The sequence below is a fragment of the Syngnathoides biaculeatus genome, chromosome 12 (assembly GCF_019802595.1).
Source record: "Syngnathoides biaculeatus isolate LvHL_M chromosome 12, ASM1980259v1, whole genome shotgun sequence".
Classification (NCBI taxonomy): Eukaryota; Metazoa; Chordata; class Actinopteri; order Syngnathiformes; family Syngnathidae; genus Syngnathoides; species Syngnathoides biaculeatus.
In genome coordinates, this window is record NC_084651.1 from 27,405,394 (window position 1) to 27,423,047 (window position 17,654).

Genomic DNA, 17,654 nt, shown 5'->3' on the forward strand with positions numbered 1-17,654 from the left:
TGGTGAGCCCCATGAGCCTAAGAAGGAAACCTACTGTACTGTAAAAATAATGTGTTTACAGTAATCCCTCATTTTTTGTGGTTAATTGGGACCAAGACCACTCATGAAAAGTGAAAAAATGCGAAGTAGTGGGGATGTATGCTTATTTTGATACAAGAACGTTTAAAATGTGTAAACAGTATTTTTAGTTTGCATATTTGAGACATAGAGGTATTTAGTTAAATCTTTAATTAGAAAACCTTATAAATATAATCTATACAGTATCATAAATTTAGAATGTAAATTATAAAGAGGGTACCAGAATGTTTGAAATATGTCAACAGTACAGTACAGTATTTATACTTTGCATACTTGAGACAAAAATTACAACAGTACAAGTGTCGACTTAAACAATAACAATGAAACCTTTTTATTGCAGTACGGAATTAATATTCTTCGCTCTGAGATTTTTCTGGGGGCGGCACTGATGGTTTTTATCTTTGAGGAAAACAAGGTGTCTTTTTTTTTTTCTTCAGCTTCAATATTCCCTTGTAGAAGGACACACGCCGCCAACACAATTGCTAAACTCGAGAGCTTGTACCATATTGTCTTTGATGTGCAAATTCTTCATCTACATAAAGATGAGCAGCATCGTTGTCGCCAAAGGAAGCCTCACCATACAGAGGCACGCTTCTGAGGTCGTAATGCTTTTGAAATTTTTCAAATCAACCTTTGATTGCCGCAAAGCCTCAGCCTCGAGGGGGTGAATCCCTCTTTACAGCTTGGGCTTCGTCAGCACTTTCTTCAGCCTCTTAATCATTGTTGCCGGGCTATTTTTCTGCAATCCGCTATCCACAAAGCTAACGCAGCTTCCATTCCAATAATCCTCTTATTTCACAGAGTCACCATACATTTTGTTTCCTTATTAAAAGATATTGAAGCGGTTTTACAGATTTTATGGAGCGCACCATGGACTCATTAATGGTGCGCAGTAGCATACCTTCTGCCATCTTTGGTCATTACCAAAAGTTTTACTTTTTCACTGATCATCATCATCTTTCTCTTCCTCTTTGCTGCTTTGGAAGAAGCTTTCAACTGAGCACAGCGCTTTAGCAGCATTGGGAACACGAGAGGTTATTGCACAGTGAACAGCATTGAAAATGGTGGAAAGGAAGGAAAAGGGTGGAATGGAAGTTGCTGGGTGAGGCTTCGATGATGCGTGATAAATCCACACATGCGCTCACTGGTCTATATCGCGGCGGTGATCAATCACACACCTTGTATCAATTAGTTTTCTTGCAATATATAATGTGATCTGGCTGGGGGTTTTTTTGGTGAGGGGTGAAAAAAATACTGCACTGAAGCCGCAAAAAGTGAAGCGTGAAGTAGCAAGGTAACCCTGTATTAGTTTTTGGTGACATCTTGTGATTACTTTTTTTAATAAATAATACACATTTTCATGTAAATATGCATGAAAATAAAAGATGTTCATCTTACTCTCTTACACAGGCAAAACCCAGTGGAGAGGGTGGGGAACAAAAAGAACGGGATCATCGACATCAAGAAGCACAAGTAAGTCCACTTAAAACATTCTTTCTGTCAGTTGTGATGATTTACCATAAACTCTTTATTTCTACTTCACTTTTCTGGTGAGATTCCTGAATAATATATTCCCTGTCATGAACTGAGAGAAGCTAGACCCAAGAGCAAGCGGAGGCAGGTGTGATATGATGAACAGTTTATTGATGAAAGGTAATGGAGGTAGTCCTGGATGTGTTGGCAGGTGCTGGCATGGATAGCTAGCAGACAGTGGACTGAACACGTTGTTGGCTCGGTAGCAGGAATGACGTGGGTCAGGAACACGTGGGAGCACTAGGAACACAAGAAGACACAAGCGTTACCAACAGAATGAAGAGTTGCAAGACTTACAGAGTATGTGGGCCCCTGTACCCCTAGTCTGCAATACTTTGGTGGGCATCTCGGGAAAGAGGCAGGCTGATCAGGGGATGAGCCTTCAGGGGAGCGAGGAAAAATGAGGACGTCATCAAGGTATACAAACATGAACCTGTTGAGCATGTTTTGGAGGACGTCAGTAATCAATGTTTAAAATATGGCAGGGACAATGGTTAACCCAAATGGCATCACGAGGTACTCTAAATGGCCAAGAGGGGTATTTTCTATTCATCCCCTTTAGGGTTAGCAGTGATTGTAGGAAAGGAGGAGCATAATTACCATTAGGTGGGGTACCAAATCGATGTCTCTGCCATCCAGCTCTGTGATACTTTTCGGTTAATGGGAGTGGTTGGAGGGGAATTTGGATTTGGAGTTTGTGTATGACCGTAATTTCTCATATATGATATGCAAAACTTTACAAAAATGTTTTCAAAAACTCTAGCACATTATATTTAGGTAGATATTTAAAAAATGTTAAAAATCACATTGTTTTGTCATATACAGGTTTGTTTGGAAAAAAAAAAGGTATACATTTACATTTCAAAATGACATTCGATGTCTTATGTAACACATTTATATTTATTACGGTAATGTCCACCACCAACCTGAGATTCCTGACCTGCTCGCAGGAGTTTGCCATTTTGCAATCATTAAAATAGCATATTTGTTGCTACTGCACCAAACATCAAAAATGGTTGCCTGTGAGTTTGTTTTAACTTAAACCAAGATCAGTTTTAAAAAAGTAAACTACAAGGTCTCGATATGCAGCCGCAAGTGTCATCACTCCTGCCGAAGAATTGGGAGACTGCAAAGCAGCGCAGCAGTTCAAAGTAGCTGAATCGATTGTAAGTTTGAGGAGGAAGACAAAAAAATAATCCATCAAAAATTGTTTGGAAGAGTTTTGAGATGTGGGAGAGTTACGCAGTTCCCAGAGAAGGAGGTTGGCCTCAGGTCACTATCAAAACAACAGGAGCACAAAATATGTATAAAATAGCATAATGGGCACATTAAAAAGAGCACGAGGTCACACACAATTAAAATGCTCGTTTTGATAGCGACTTGACGCCATGAAGGAGCTGCTACAGATTGTAGCCGAACAGAGGGCAGGAGACTTCACTATTAGCACAGTGGAGCTTTGACTCAAAGCGATGACAATAGTGAGGAATAAAGGAAACCAACACTCTTAGGATTCAAAAAATGGTCACTCACAAACGCCATGGATGGCACAGAGGATGACATGCTTTGGGAGGAAGATGGGATCACCGCTCATGATGCAATGCAGGAGGCACAGGAACCGGACCCAGTCATCAATGATGAGTTCCACAGAAACGCACCAAAGGTAGCTACTATGGATCGTTTTCAGATTAAAGATGAGTCAGATTCTTCCTTTGAAGTCTTTTCAAAGGATGTGTAACGTAGTGGATAAACTCCACTAAGTACAAATATTTTATGCGCAGATGTTTAATGCAAAAAAAAAGTGTATCCACAAAATTTAAGTTAAACAGTGTTTAATTATTTAAGACTAATATGTGTGATCAACAGTATTAATAAAATGTTATGCCATCATTGAGTATATATTTTACATGGTTGAGGGATTCTGTTCTGACAATTGCCAGGCGAGGCCTGTCCTGTGGCCCGTCCCGAGATATATATTACCGCTACATCAGCACATGCACAAAGATTATTATTAATGATTGTTGTACAGACAGTTTTTGAAAAATCAATAAAAACAATAAAAGTACAAACCCAGCAAAACAGAAATAGAGCTAATTCCTAATATTTTGAGCATTTGGATAGCATCAAATTGGTGGTGCACATCGTACATTGTTTTTCCAGATTTTTTTAGGTCAACATTTGGGGGTGTATTACACTTCAGAGCGCATTATATATGAAAAACGACGGTAATTGTTCATGAATGAAATTATCATCAGCACTGCAATCAGTGAGGGTAGTAATGGGGTGGATTTGAGTGGAAACTACAAGGCAAGCAGGAACGGTCATGCAGGAGGGAGAACTCGAAAGAACAGAAGTTTGGGTCACCACGTGGTGAGCCTGGCCTTTTGGTCGAAGAGGGCATAAAGAAATAAAATGATCAGGTTCACCACAATAAATGCACAGCCACTGGGTGACACGACGCTGACACTCATGGGGATCCAAACGTGGTTTTTAATTTGTATGGGCTCATCAGGTGCAACAGAGTGTGACGAAAGGGAGGAGGGCAACGTAGGAGGCAGGTGCAGCAGCGTGTGACTAAAGTGTGGGAAACGATGGAGGAAGTAGTACTTAGTGTGTAAGAGCATTTATGTAAGTGGACTTCCTGCTCACGGGCCCTCTCACATAGTCTAATACAGTGGTTCTTAACATTGTTGGAGCTACCGAACCCCACCAGTTTCAAATGCAGATTCCCCAAACCCTACTTTAGTGTAACATAAAATGTGATTTTTTTTTTTTTTTTTTTTTTCCAAATTCAAGACATGTAGTTTTTCTACTGGTGCTCAAAATAAACCATGCAGAACAAAACCAATATAGTGCATGAACTCACAATAAATTACATACCTGTAAATCAGTGTGACTTCTGCTGTTGCGTTTGAGAGACCATTTCAAATATGCATGGCTTCACATTGGCAAGTGCTACTCTCATGTCATTTTCACAGCAAAGTCTGTTCCTTTTCTTTGTTTTTATGTCCAGCATTCTCGAATAAGATTGCTAGCAAAGATAAGTTGAAACAAATGGTATACCAAAAAAAAACTCCAGGGCTTTCTTCGCAATACCTGCATACTTTTTCTTTTGTTGACACCAAAATGTTGAGAGCATTGTTATTCTGTTGAACCTGGCTCAGCAAGACACTAGTATCTACATGAATAGCAAGGACGATTACGAAAGGAAAGAAGAAAGCAGGGATACAGAAGTCGACAGAGTAATATGCAATGGTATTAGTGCCTTGAGAGAGTGAGGGGAAACAACAAATTGCTTCTTGCCCTGGACGGGGTGATCAAACACCTCGCAGATTTCAGCGAGAAAAGAGTTGAACGAATGTAGGACTGGGGAGGACCTATGCCCTAATGCAGAGGACCGTTTGCTGTTTTGCCCTGGAGAACATTAGTGACATATGCTACTTTGGAACGTTCGGTGGGATAACTGTATCTTTCGATGTCAAATATGAGTGAACATTTTAGCAAATACTAGCTACATAAACCAAAATCCCTGGAGTAGGGCTCAGAAAGGGCGACATGAGATTCTTTGTACAGAAGGTGAGGTGGCTCGGTGGCTACAGGCTCAGAAAAAGTTCATACCAGAGGTGGGTCGGTTTGCGAATAGGAAGAAAGAAGGGACAACTGTTGCCTGAGGGAGTGTAATCATTCCATGAGTTCCTGGAAGGTCTGCTCTTGTTTATTGATAAGGGAATCGAGTGTGATAGCGGTGAGTGCGATAATTATTGCCTCTGTGGTTGCTGAATTCATAATGGCCAAAGTATTCTGTCATGAACTGAGAAGAGCTGGATCCAAGAGCAGGCAGAGACAGATGTGATATGATGAACAGTTTATTGATGAAAAGTCATGGAGGTAGTCCTGGAAGTGTTGGCCCGAGGATAGGTGGCAGACAGTGGACTGAACAGGCAGCTGGGTTCGTGGCAGGAATAATGTGGGTCAGAAACACAGAGGAGCACGAGGAACAAGAGTTACAGAGGGAACAAGGAGTTGCGAAACTTACAGAGTATGGGCTGTGGTACCGCTGAGAGAGTCTGCAATAGTTTGTCGATCATCTCAGGAAACAGGCAGGCGCCGATACACCGAAGGTAATGAGTTAATCGATGACCTGTACTGTGAATAGAGAGGGGAGAGTGGGGACAGAGAAAGGATGGAGATGCACCCTCCATGCAGCAAACATGGAACTGCATGCAGAACATTTTTTTTTTGTTTCATTCTCATTTCTTTCTCATTGTTCATTTGTTGAAAAATGACAGTCATCCAGCCAATGATGAATCCTGTATGGAGTACAATATACAGTCAACATTTCTCATTTGGATCATGTCACCTATTCCTACAGATGGTTCCAGGGGTTCAACTGGGAGGGATTGAGGGGGCACAAGCTTCTGTCACCTTTGAAGAGAGAGGTGAGAACTTTTGCACAAACACAACTCTACAGAGAAAATATACCAGTCTAAATATACCAAGAGTTTAGGAAACTTTTTGAACCAAAGTTTTGAGCAATACAGTAGATCGTATGAATTGTGAATATAGGTCTGAGTGACCACATGTCAGCAAACCATTTGTTTCTACAGCTGAATGGCCCAATGGATCACAGTCACTTTGACATCTTTCCTCCTGACATGGAAATTACCCCTGATGAGTCTTCTGGATGGGATAAAGACTTCTGATTTCTCGCGCAAAAATGTAAATAGTAAATGGGATTTCACTTGTATTGTCCTTCCTACCGTCTGGGTGCTCACTGCATTTCAACATCGTCTCTCATTCACTGCAAGCTTCCATTTGGTAGATGGCCACACTACTACCTGAGCCATGCAACTGTTATATACTTAATGCTTTAAAAGTTTTTCACCAGCAAAAACAGGAATTCAAATGGGGTTTATTTGTTCATTAATTATGAACATATAATTTCATTAGACGGTCAACAACAAACTCAAGAAACTTTCCGAACCACAGTAGAAACAGTAGTAGGCAGGAGTGCCGTGAGATACAAATTCCTCATCCCTCAAATTATCTTTCCCGATTAGAATAAATGGAAATGCCTCTGATCTTTTTCAACCTCCCCCTCAAAAATACTTTTTTTTGCACAATGTGATATTATAGTATACTATATAAAAACATACAGTAGTGACAAAAACAGATTCTAAAAAACTAAACAATTTGTGGCACATATCTTGCTTCAATTCAATGGACAGCGTATTGCTCCATTGATGTGCACGCGTTGGCCACTGGAGCAATATAATGCAGGCATATTGAAAAAGATGGAGACGGTCACAACTCCTCCATAAGATTGAGTAATATAGTTCCTTCTTTCCAGAGGATAAAGAATGTATGCTTGTGAGTATGTCTGTCTACATGAGTTTCTCCACTGTTTGTTTTCTAATATCTGAGGTTTGAAGAGTTATACCGAGACACCAATTCTATGTAACATATGGTGTTGTGCACTGTTTTGTTAGCATCAATTTAACATTTTTTCCAAAACAAAAGTGATTGCTTCAAATGCACAATGTCCAATTTTCTTTGTTTTGTGCTTAGTTTTACAGTAAACCTGAAATGGAAGTTAGACTAAACAGCTTGTAGCTCTTCTTTGGAACAGTTGTTCAGTATCAAAAAACAGACCAGTGACATTTTGATGAAAAAAAGCAATTCATGTGGTAAGCCCTTTCTGTCCAGAGAAAATGATACCCACTTATGTGCAGGATGAATGTGGACAGTGCTGTCCATCACTGAATCAATCATTCAGAAACCGCAAGCAGATATCATATAAATGGTATTTTCTTCAACTTTTTGCGCACCCACTGCAACGTTCCCTCAAAAACTGCGCATTTACGGAGTTGTTGCACACTCAGCGCAGATGAAAACAGATCCAGCGCAGTGAACAACAACCTGACCGCCTTTTTTTTGTTGTTGTTAAACACTCAGCACAACTATCTCTCACAAGGAGCTGCTGCTCAGCCACACCGGGCCACACATTCTACTTCCTACTTTACCAGACTCCGCCACTCTCCGGCTCTTAAAGGGGTACACTCATAACTACAAACACCGTCCAACACCAAGTGCTTTAGTTAGCAACACAGTCTGGGCAACATAGAGCAAAGATGAGTTAGACATGCTGCTTATGTTTACTCTCGATAATAATGGCAAAAGAAAAAAAAAAGAAATGCTGTTGTTTTAATGAATGTCGGAGTATGTGAATAATGGAAGAAAAAAGTTGTGAAATTGGACGAGATTTTCTCTTTTTTCAGTGAGAAAGATAGAGTCTGAAGCCAAAGTAGAAAGTGCAGGATGAGATGGTGTGTAATGTTAAAATTCCACGTTGGCACACCCTGAGGATCAAAGCACAGACAATACAGTGCCCAAAGAGCTAATTCTGTATTTTGAATATAGGAGGCAACGTAACATTAACCCTAAAACTGTTTGGGAGCATCATTCAGCTTTCACCATGCATTGCTAAAGATATTCTTCAAGCAATAATTCACTTTTACACCATGAAAAACAGATGGCCATATCATTCTGGGTTAAAAAAAGAAGAGCTGAAAAAAGTTGAAAAGCGACATTTCAAATTTATGGTTCATAGTTGGCTTGGTTTGGTTGGGTTGGCAATGTATTTTTTTTTTTTTTTTGGTTTGTTGACATTTTCAGTGTAAATTTGCAAAAACACAAAATTGTTGGAAAAAATGTTCTGATGGGAATGTAAATGCTGTAATCTGAATCTTTGAATGAGCCATTTGACTTCAATGGATGACACTGATCTGACCACAGTGCATACGGCTGATGTTGCTCACAGGTAGTGCTCATGGCCTTAGTGTGTTTGCTCAGACACGTACAAAATTAGAGGGAACATTGATTCAGTGAGTCGGCACGGTGAAGCAGCTGGTAAAGCGTTGGCCTCACAGTTCTGAAGATCTGGGTTCGATCCCGGCCCCGCCTGTGTGGAGTCTGCATGTTCTCCCTGTGTGGGTTCTCTCCGGGCACTCCAGTTTCCTCCCACATCCCAAAAACATGCAACATTAATTTGAGACTTTAATTTGCCTGTAGGTGTGATTGTAAGTGCGACTGTTTGTCTCTATGTGCCCTGTAATTGGCTGGCAACCAGTTCAGGGTGTACCCTACCTCCTGCTCGTTGACAGCTGGGATAGGCTCCAGCACTCCCCCCAACCCTCATGAGGATAAGCGTCAAAGAAATTGGATGGATGGATCGACTGATCCTATGTCAGTGTCTTGAATCTCCTCTGCGGACCGTGGGTGGCACCCTCTTCTCTTTTTCCCTCCCTTCTAGCACTGATCACCTCTTCGCCTGCACACCTCTCTTCAATCAGCACTCGTCACAACCTGGATTTAAGCCTGGCAGTTCAAGTGTTACAGTGCCAGAGTATTGTTGCACATATGTTGCACACCGGCGGACTCCTTGATCCAAACTTGCATGTGTAAAAAGATTAGTAGTGCATGTCCATGCACAAGATGGCGCCTACCAGTGTGACAGCCTTTGGTACGTTCTCTCTGGTACTGTTTGTCTTTTTGTGTTTTTCAGGCATCTTGGGACTCAAGTAGACAAGAGAGGACTTGCTCACCATCAGAGAGTCTTCTCCTGACTTTTTTTTTTTTTTTGACAAGTCTAGCCAATTCACTAAATCTTTTACCAGAGTTGCCAGTCGAAGCTCTCTTCAAAGCCTCGCAACGTAGAGGGACGCGAGCTGGTACATAAGTTCACCTGCGAAAGAGGGGAGATCGTCTAATGCTTCCGACGATCCATCTTGCAAAGCTATGCTCCCGAGCCAGTAAAATGGATGGACTTCAGCTTCTGATTAAGACCTCCAAAGACTTTGGATGTTCTGCGGCTCTGTGCTTCACGGAGACTTGGGTTTGTGGTCGAGTACCCGATGCCGCCATCACGCTACTTGCTTCAACCTCGGACCGTGTCGCTGAGCTAACATGGAAAATGAAAGACTGTGGAATATGCTTTTATATATATGAGAAATGGTGCACAGACATTACACAGCTCAGCACACACTGCAGCCCGCATTTAGAGTCACTGGTTTTGAACTGTAAGCCGTTTAATTCCTCACGTGAGTTCACATCTTTCATTTTAGTTGGTGTTTACATTCCGCCTCAAGCTAGCATGAATGCAGCACTGCTAATGCTCGTCCAGATAAACGAGATTGAGAAAAAACACCCAGAGTCGCCGCTCATTATCCTAGGGGATTTTAACACAGCTGAACTTAACCACAAACTCCCTGAATATAAGCGGCACGTTGAATGTCCAACAAGGGCAAATAACACTGTAGATCATTGTTATACATCCATCAAGAACGCATATCGTGCAATTCCTCGCGCACCCATTGCCTCCTCTGATCACTGCTTGCTGTACTTAATACCTACATAGAGGCAAGCACTTAAATGTGCAAAGCCTTTAGTAATTTAGTAAATTAAAACTTCAAACCCGCTTTTACTGAACAGACTGGAGTATCTTTGAAAATTCATTACAGGTCCCCAAGTGGACCCTCTGCAGTTTTCCTATAGAGCTAACGGCTCTGTGAATGATGCCGTCAACATGGGTCTGCATCTCATCTTTGAACATCTTGATAGTGAGGGTACCGATGCAAGGATCCTGTTCGTGGACTTCAGCTCTGCGTTCAACACCATCATCCCTGAACTCCTTTCCTCCAAACCTCTCCAGCTCAGCCTCTTGCCTGTCATCTCCCGGAGAATTTACAACTTCCTGACAGGCATTGCAGCGGAGGCTGGAGGACACCGCCTCATCCACGCGCACTACCAACACTGGGGAAGCCCAAAGTTGCGTCCTCTCCCCTTTGCTCTTCTCGATATACACGAACAACTGCACCTCGTGGAATCCGACTGTCAATCTTCTGAAGTTCGCAGATGACACCACGGTCATCGACCTCATCAAAGACGGCGACGAATCTGTGTATCGAGATGAAATGGCGAGACTGAAGCTTTGGTGTGGTTCTTGAGAATTAAAGTTTCAGAGGACCTGAAGTGGGAGACAAACATTAACTCCATCCTCAAAAAAGCCCAGCAAAGGGTGTACTTCTTGCAGCTTCTGAGGAAGCATGGCCTGTTACAAGAGCTGCTGAGACTGTACTACACAGCAGTCATCCAATCAGTATTGTGTACCCCTATCACAGTCTGCTTTTAGCACCCTGGCACCCCATGGTTGTGTCCTCTCCCCTCTGCTCTTCTCGCTATACATGAACGACTGCACCTCACGTCATGCAAAGCTTCTGAAGAAACCAGATGATACCATGGTCATCGGCCTCATCAAAGACGGTGATGAGTCTGCGTATCAATGGGAAGTGGCGAGACTTGAGCTTTTAGGTGTGAACACAACCAACACAACACAACCTGGCGTTGAACATGACTGGCAGATGATTGCCATCCTTCACCACAGCTACCCGTGACTCTGTCCAACTCTTTTGTGTCCATCCCCAAAACCTTCAGGTTCTTGGGAATTACAGTGTCAGAGGACCTGAAGTGGGAGACGGACAAAAACTCCATCTTCAAAAAAGAACATCAAAGAATGTACTTCTTGCAGCTTCTGAGGAAGCACGGCCTCTCACAAGAGCTGCTGAGATAGTTCTACACAGCGTTCATCCAGTCAGTACTGTGTACCTCCATCACAGTCAGTTTTGAGGCCGCCACAAAAAAAGGACATGTACAGACTGCAACGGACAATCAAAACCGCTCAATGGCTTGTCGGCACCATGTTATCCATTATTGAGGAGTTGCATGCAATGCGAACTAGGTCCAGAGAAGGCAGGATCCTTTCGGATCCTCCACATCCTGGCCACCAGCTCTTCCGGTGTCCTTCTGTTGGGAAAACGCTACAGATTAATGAATGTCTGAAGAAGCAGGCATTTGAACATTTCTTCCCCTCTGGCAATTAAGTCATTAAATTCTTGATCAGCGAACCTACTATTTTTCTGCCTTGTGCCATGTTAGGACACTCACTCACATCCTGCTGGTCCAATCAGTCTTAGTATTAGTGATGTATTTTTTCATATTTATTTTTTTATTGTATTTAGTAGACCGCACGATTCGTCACTTTAAACTGCTCCCTTTGCACAATTGGAATTGCACTGGTCTATAACAGGAACCGCGAATAGGTAAAAGCACTCTGCACAAGCTTAACACAATGTGGGACGTTCAGGCACTTATCTCTTACTTGTTCTAAATGAAGTAGATTTTATATCTTGCACGACTTATAAGGAATCGTTCCTATAAACAGAAATGTCTTGTTCTTTGTTCTTGTTGCTTTGTTGTTCTTTGTTTTGAATGTCTGACTGCCGAAGAAAAATTTCTTGTGTTTTTCCACACTTGGCCAATAAAGTTGATTCTGAATCTGATTCTGAACTGTCCACTGATCACCACCTGGTGGTGAGTTGGCTCTGATGGTGGGGGAAGATGCTCGTCCATCCTGGCAGGCCCAAACATACTGTGAGTGTCTGCTGGGAACAGCTGGCAGATTTCTCTGTCAGAAGGAGTTTCAACTCCCACCTCCAACAGAACTTTGCCCATATTCCAGAGGAGGCGGGGGACATTGAGTCCAAGTGGATGATGTTCCATGCCTCCATTGCTGAGGTGGCCGACTGGAGCTATGGCCGTAAGGTGGTCAGGGCCTGTCGTGGAAGCAACCCCCAAACACATTGGTGGACACCAACAGTGAGCGATGGTGTCAAGCTGAAGAAGGAACTCTATCGGGCATTGTGGGACTTCCATGGCAGCTGGCCAGCTGGGCAAGCGGAATGCAGCTTTTATGTTTACTGAGGCAAAAACTCGGGCATGGGAGGAGTGTGGTGAGGCCATGGAGAACGACTTACTGGACAGCTTCGAGGAAATTCTGGTTCAGCGTCCGGCGTCTCAGGAGAACCGTCAACACTGTGTATAGTGCGAACGGGGCACTGCTGACCTCAACTCGGGATGTTGTAAGTCGGTGGGGAGAATACTTCGAAGACCTCCTCAATTCCACCAACACGCCTTCCCATGAGAAAGCCAAGTCTGGGTTCTCTGAGGCGGGCTCTTGTATCTCTGGGATTGAGGTCATTGGGGTGGTTAAAAAGCTCCTTGGTGGCATTGCCCCAGGGGTGGATGAGATCCAACCGGACTTCCTAAAGGCTCTGGATGCCCTGTTTGACACGCCTCTGCAACATCACATGGACATCGGGAACAGTGCCTCTGGATTGGCAGATTGGGGTGGTGGTCCACCTGTTTATAAAGGGTGTGTTCCAACAAGAGGGGATCACACTCCTCAGCCTCTCTGGTAAAGTCTATTCAGGGGTGCTGGAGAGAAGAGTTCGTCAGGAAGTCGAATCTCAGATCCAGGAGGAGCAATGTGATTTTCGTCCTGAACGTGGAACAGTGGACCAAATCTACACCCTCGGCAGGATCCACGAGGGAGCATTAGAGTTCACTCAACCAGTCTACCTGTGTTTTGTGGACTTGGAGAAAGCGTTCGAACGTGTCCCTCAGGGCGTCTCGTGGGGGGTTCTTCGGGAGTATGGGGTACCGAGCCCCCTGATACGGGCTGTTTGGTCCCTCTACGACCGATGTCAGTGTTTGGTCCACATTGGCAGCAATAAGTCGGACTCATTTCCAGTGAGAATTGGACTCCGCCAAGATTGCCCATTGTCACAAATTCTATTCACAACTTTTATGGACAGAATTTCGTGCCCAGCTGAGGCGAAGAGGATGAATGGCTCAGTTGCCTCAGCATCGCATCGCTGCTCTTTGCAGATGATGTGGTTCTGTTGGCTTAATCAAGCCGTGATCTCCAACGCTCACTGGAGCGGTTTGCAGCTGAGTGGGAAGCGGCTGGGATGAGAATCAGCACCTCCAAATCTGAGACCATGGTCCTCAGCCAGAAAAGGGTGGCGATGGCCATGTTACAAGTTTGAGTCTTACTGATTGTATGGGGTGGACATGTGTCTTTATGCAGATAAAGACCTCACACAGGTGCATCTGATTCAGGATAATACATGGAGTGGAGGTTGACTTTCAAAGGCGGACTAATGGGTCTTTGAGGGTCAGAATTCTATCTGATAGACAGGTGTTCAAATACTTATTTGCAGCTGGATCACTCAAATAAATCGTTAAAAAAAATCATACATTATTATGTCTGGATTTTTCTATTTAGATTATCTCTCTCACAGTGTACATGCACCTACGATGAAAATTACAGATCCTTCCATGATTTTTAAGTGGGAGAACTTGCAATATAGCAGGGTGTTCAAATATTTATTTTCTTCACTGTATATTAACCTTTCTTTCCCTCAATTTGACATATTTGACATATATTTGACATGACAGTACACGGGACATACTGTACAGCTATAGCATCCTCATTCTGGAAACGTCTCGTTAATTCCCAAATTAAATTAAATTATTTCTTCTTCATTGCTTCCATTTTCTGTTCCCAGTCCTTAATCATCTGCCATGCACTCCTCCTAATCCTGTGTGACGACATCTGGATCGGATTTGAAGATGGACAGAGATGGATGTAGTTAGTCACTTAATTTTATTTTCTTGACATACAATATACTGTCTAAACTTTAGGGATTGCCTCCATCCAAAAAAAAATATTTTCCAGTTTTCTTGTATAGATATGGTTGTCAAACTTGGGCTCTCAGATTTGCAAAAATAATTTCAATAAAGTGTCATATAATTTTAAAACTTGCATACCCAGATAGGAGGACTGGTGGAACAACCTTCACATGCTTTATTTTTCCATCGTGTGACTACTTTCTGTTTTGTTTTGCTTTTTTGGGGTTTTTTTTTTTGTTGTTGTTGTTTTTTGTTTTTTTATAAAGATGAGTTGAGTGCAGCTAGACAGATAATTGTTTGGCTTTTTTTTTCTCTGTCACTTCTGTACAATGTTTGTTTGGACTTCAGTAAGGGGTGACATCTAGTCAGACTTGTACCTTTTCCTGTCTCTGCAAAGACTTTTTTTCCTTGTAATAAAAATTCACAAAGACAAGATGACTTTCTTTCTTATTCTGTCAGAAAAAGATACGATAAAGACAAAATAGTTTCCATCCGAGGACCATTATTTACTGAAAACTGTAATATATAAATGTACAAATGCCTCTGCATATTATAGCATACTGTAATTAGTATTACTTAGGGGAATCATAAAAAGGGAGATTCTTAATGAACATCAATCATTCCCAGATTTTTGCTAATTACAATTGAGCCTAATCCTTGTCACTGGCACAGTACACAACAAGATTGATGGATATCTAGTTTTACAAATAACTTTGATGCTTTCTTCAAGTACATTTTTTTTTTAAGTTTGATATTTTTTTAAAGGCTGTAGTATCTCCTGATCAAAAGTGACTATAATTTTCAATAATGGTATAGATTTGTGAAGTAGAAAATGACTTGCTTTAGCAGGCCACAGATAATATTGCGGTGGGCTGCATTTGGCCCCCAGGACTTGCATTTGTACTAAAGGATTGCGTTTGCAAAAATGGTTGCAAACTTTATAGCTCACACAAACAGATGCTGAAGTTGATCCACAACTACTGGGGCACGCATCAATATATATTTTTTTTAAATACAAAACACAAGTTATCATGACAAAGTATTTTACTTGTACAATTAATACTGTATACGTGTATATGAGGTGCAGTTATGGTTGTTTTCTACTTGGGGTCGCTGCCCTCAGACGACAGTTTAGATGACAGATGACAATTTAGTTAAAGTTCTTCCACTTTGACAAAGGAAACCTCTTGTGTGTGTTTATTTCTCAGTCAGTATCATAATATAGGTGTACTTTTTTATCCTTGAGACAGAATTGCATAATACTGTATCTGTATGTTTAAAATTTTACAACCCCTGCTTTTTAGGTCACAATTCTCATTTGCCGTGTGTCACCGCAAACTCTTTTTGAGCGTGCGAGACCATCAGCAGTAGAATGAAGGATTCAAACAGCTTTTTCCTGAGGATTTCAAATATCTATTTCTATTACTTTTTCTAGAAAAAAAATCGGGTTGTAACCAGCATCTTGGAATGAACTGTATTCAACCTTGTACTGTAAATTGCGTAAAATATTGATGCTTCTAAAGACCTTTAAATATTTGGAGCTGGATATGAAGTTGTCAACAGTTTGCAATTTGTTTGTTAGGGTGTACCAAGACAATCATGGAGTTCCTGTTTCGGTCACCTCGTTCCTTTTGTCCGAGATCAGGCCTGCAAATATACAAGCAATCAAAAAAATTTATCCTGATAGCTCAAACGTTCACAGTAATTATTATCGATCCATTTTCTGTGCCACTCATCCTGTTGAGGATCTCTGCAGAGCTGGAGCCTCTTCCAGTTGACTTCAGGCAAAAGGAAAACCACACCCTGGACTGGTCTCCAGTCAATACTCTCTCTCTCTCTCTCTCTCTCTCTCTCTCTCTCTCTCTCTCTTGTTTTCTCTCTCTCTCTCTCTCTCTCTATCTATCTATCTATCTATCTATCTAGCTAGCTATCTATCCATTTTCTTAGCCACTTATCCTCACAAAGGTTCCAGGAATGCTGGGGCCAGCCAATCACAGGGCACATGGAGGCAGAACCCCATCGCACTCACAATCACAACTAGGGGCAATTTATAGTGTCCAGACACACAGTGCCCCTCCTTGAGTCTATGTCATCTTATCGTCGTGGAGGGGTTTGTGTGTCCCGATGATCTGAGGAGCCAAGTTGTCTAGGGGCTTCATGCCCCTGGTAGAGTCACCCAGGACAAAAACTTCCTAGGTGAGGGACCAGGCAAAATACGACTCCAAAACCCCTTTGACGAATACAAAAATTGGATCTTGGTTACCTTGCCCGGACGCCGGTCACCAGGGCCCCCCTCTGGAGCCAAGCCTGGAGGTGGGGCTAAATGGCGAGCACCTGGTGGCCGCGCCTACACGCATGGGGCTTGGCCGGGCACAGCCCAAAAGGGTAACATGGGTCGCCCTTCCCATTGGCTCCCACCTTTGAGAGGGGCCAAAGGGGTTGGGTGCAATGTGAGCTGGGTAGTGGCCAAAGGCTAAAGACCTTGCCAATCCAATTCCCGGCTACACAAACTAGCTTAAGGGACATGGAATGTCAACTCTTTGGCAGGGAAGGTGCTGAAGTTGGTGCGTGAAGTCGAGAAGTTCAAACTATATATAGTCGGACTCGCCTCTACATACCACTTGGGCTCTGGTACCACTCCTCTAGAGAGGGGTTAGACTCTGTTCCACTCTGGAGTTGCCCACAGTGAGAGACGCCGAGCAGGTGTGGGTATACTCATTGCCCCCCGACTCGGGGCCTGTACATTGGGATTTACCCCAGTGAATGAGAGGGTAGCCTCCCTCCGCCTTCAGGTAGGGGGACGGGTCCTGACTGTTTTTTGTGCTTATGCACCAAACAGCAGTTCAGATTACCCACCATTTTTCCTAAGAGGGATACGAGAGAGCGCTCCCCCTGGGGACTCCATCATTCTGCTGGGGGACTTCAATGCTCATGTGGGCATGACAGTGAGACCTGGAGGGGTATGAATGGGAAGAACGCACCCCCCAATCAGAACCCGAGTGGTGTCCTTCTGTACTTCTGTGCTCATTGTCCATAACGAACACCATGTTCAGGCATAGGGGTGTCCACATGAGCACCTGGCACCAGGACACCTGAGGCCGCAGTACGATGATCGACTTTGTAGTCGTGTCATCGGACTTGCGACCACATGTCTTGGACACTCGGGTGAAGAGAGGGGCGGAGCTGTCAAATGATCACCACCACCTTGGATGGAACTCATCATTTGTCTTCTTCCAAACACGGTTAGTGGGATTATGACCAAAAAGTTCAAATTTGGTCTCATCTGACAACAAAACTTTCTCCCATGACTCCTATGTATCATCCAAATGGTCATTGGCAAATTTAACACGGGCCTTGACATGTGCTGGTTAAGCAGGGGAACCTTCCTTGCCATGCATGATTTCAAACCATCACATCTTAATGTATTAACAACAGTCACCTTGGAAACGGCGGTC

The 17,654-nt window shown here is 42.9% G+C and overlaps 2 protein-coding genes across 36 annotated transcripts in view; one reads left to right on the top strand and one right to left on the bottom strand.

The window, feature by feature from the left end:
* The window catches only part of LOC133509353 (cGMP-dependent protein kinase 2), a 120,943-nt gene extending 105,225 nt beyond the window's left edge, over positions 1-15,718 (top strand). For 11 of the 18 annotated variants that reach the window (XM_061836175.1, XM_061836176.1, XM_061836174.1 and 8 more), the window contains 3 exons: positions 1,489-1,551; positions 5,981-6,047; positions 6,216-6,327. In XM_061836175.1, the coding sequence (XP_061692159.1) occupies positions 1,489-1,551; positions 5,981-6,047; positions 6,216-6,311 (226 nt within the window). In that variant the 3' untranslated portion in view covers positions 6,312-6,327. Of the gene's footprint in view, positions 1-1,488; positions 1,561-5,980; positions 6,048-6,215; positions 6,328-9,172; positions 9,281-14,075 lie in introns of those variants that run through there. The other 7 variants (XR_009797301.1, XR_009797302.1, XM_061836167.1 and 4 more) reach the window with 6 other exon arrangements.
* Positions 150-17,654, bottom strand: part of si:ch211-250c4.3 (uncharacterized protein LOC100535981 homolog) — a 59,279-nt gene continuing 41,774 nt past the window's right edge. The window contains exons 7-10 of one of the 18 annotated variants that reach the window (XR_009797308.1): positions 15,789-15,846; positions 5,645-5,754; positions 1,930-1,991; positions 1,784-1,851 (exon numbers count right to left, since the gene is read on the bottom strand). Coding sequence is in view for 7 of the 18 variants with exons in the window: in XM_061836187.1 (XP_061692171.1) it covers positions 1,657-1,851; positions 1,930-1,991; positions 5,645-5,754 (367 nt within the window). In the remaining 11 variants the exon portion in view is untranslated. Of the gene's footprint in view, positions 5,554-5,644; positions 5,755-14,022; positions 14,123-15,788; positions 15,847-17,654 lie in introns of those variants that run through there. The other 17 variants (XR_009797304.1, XM_061836187.1, XM_061836183.1 and 14 more) reach the window with 17 other exon arrangements.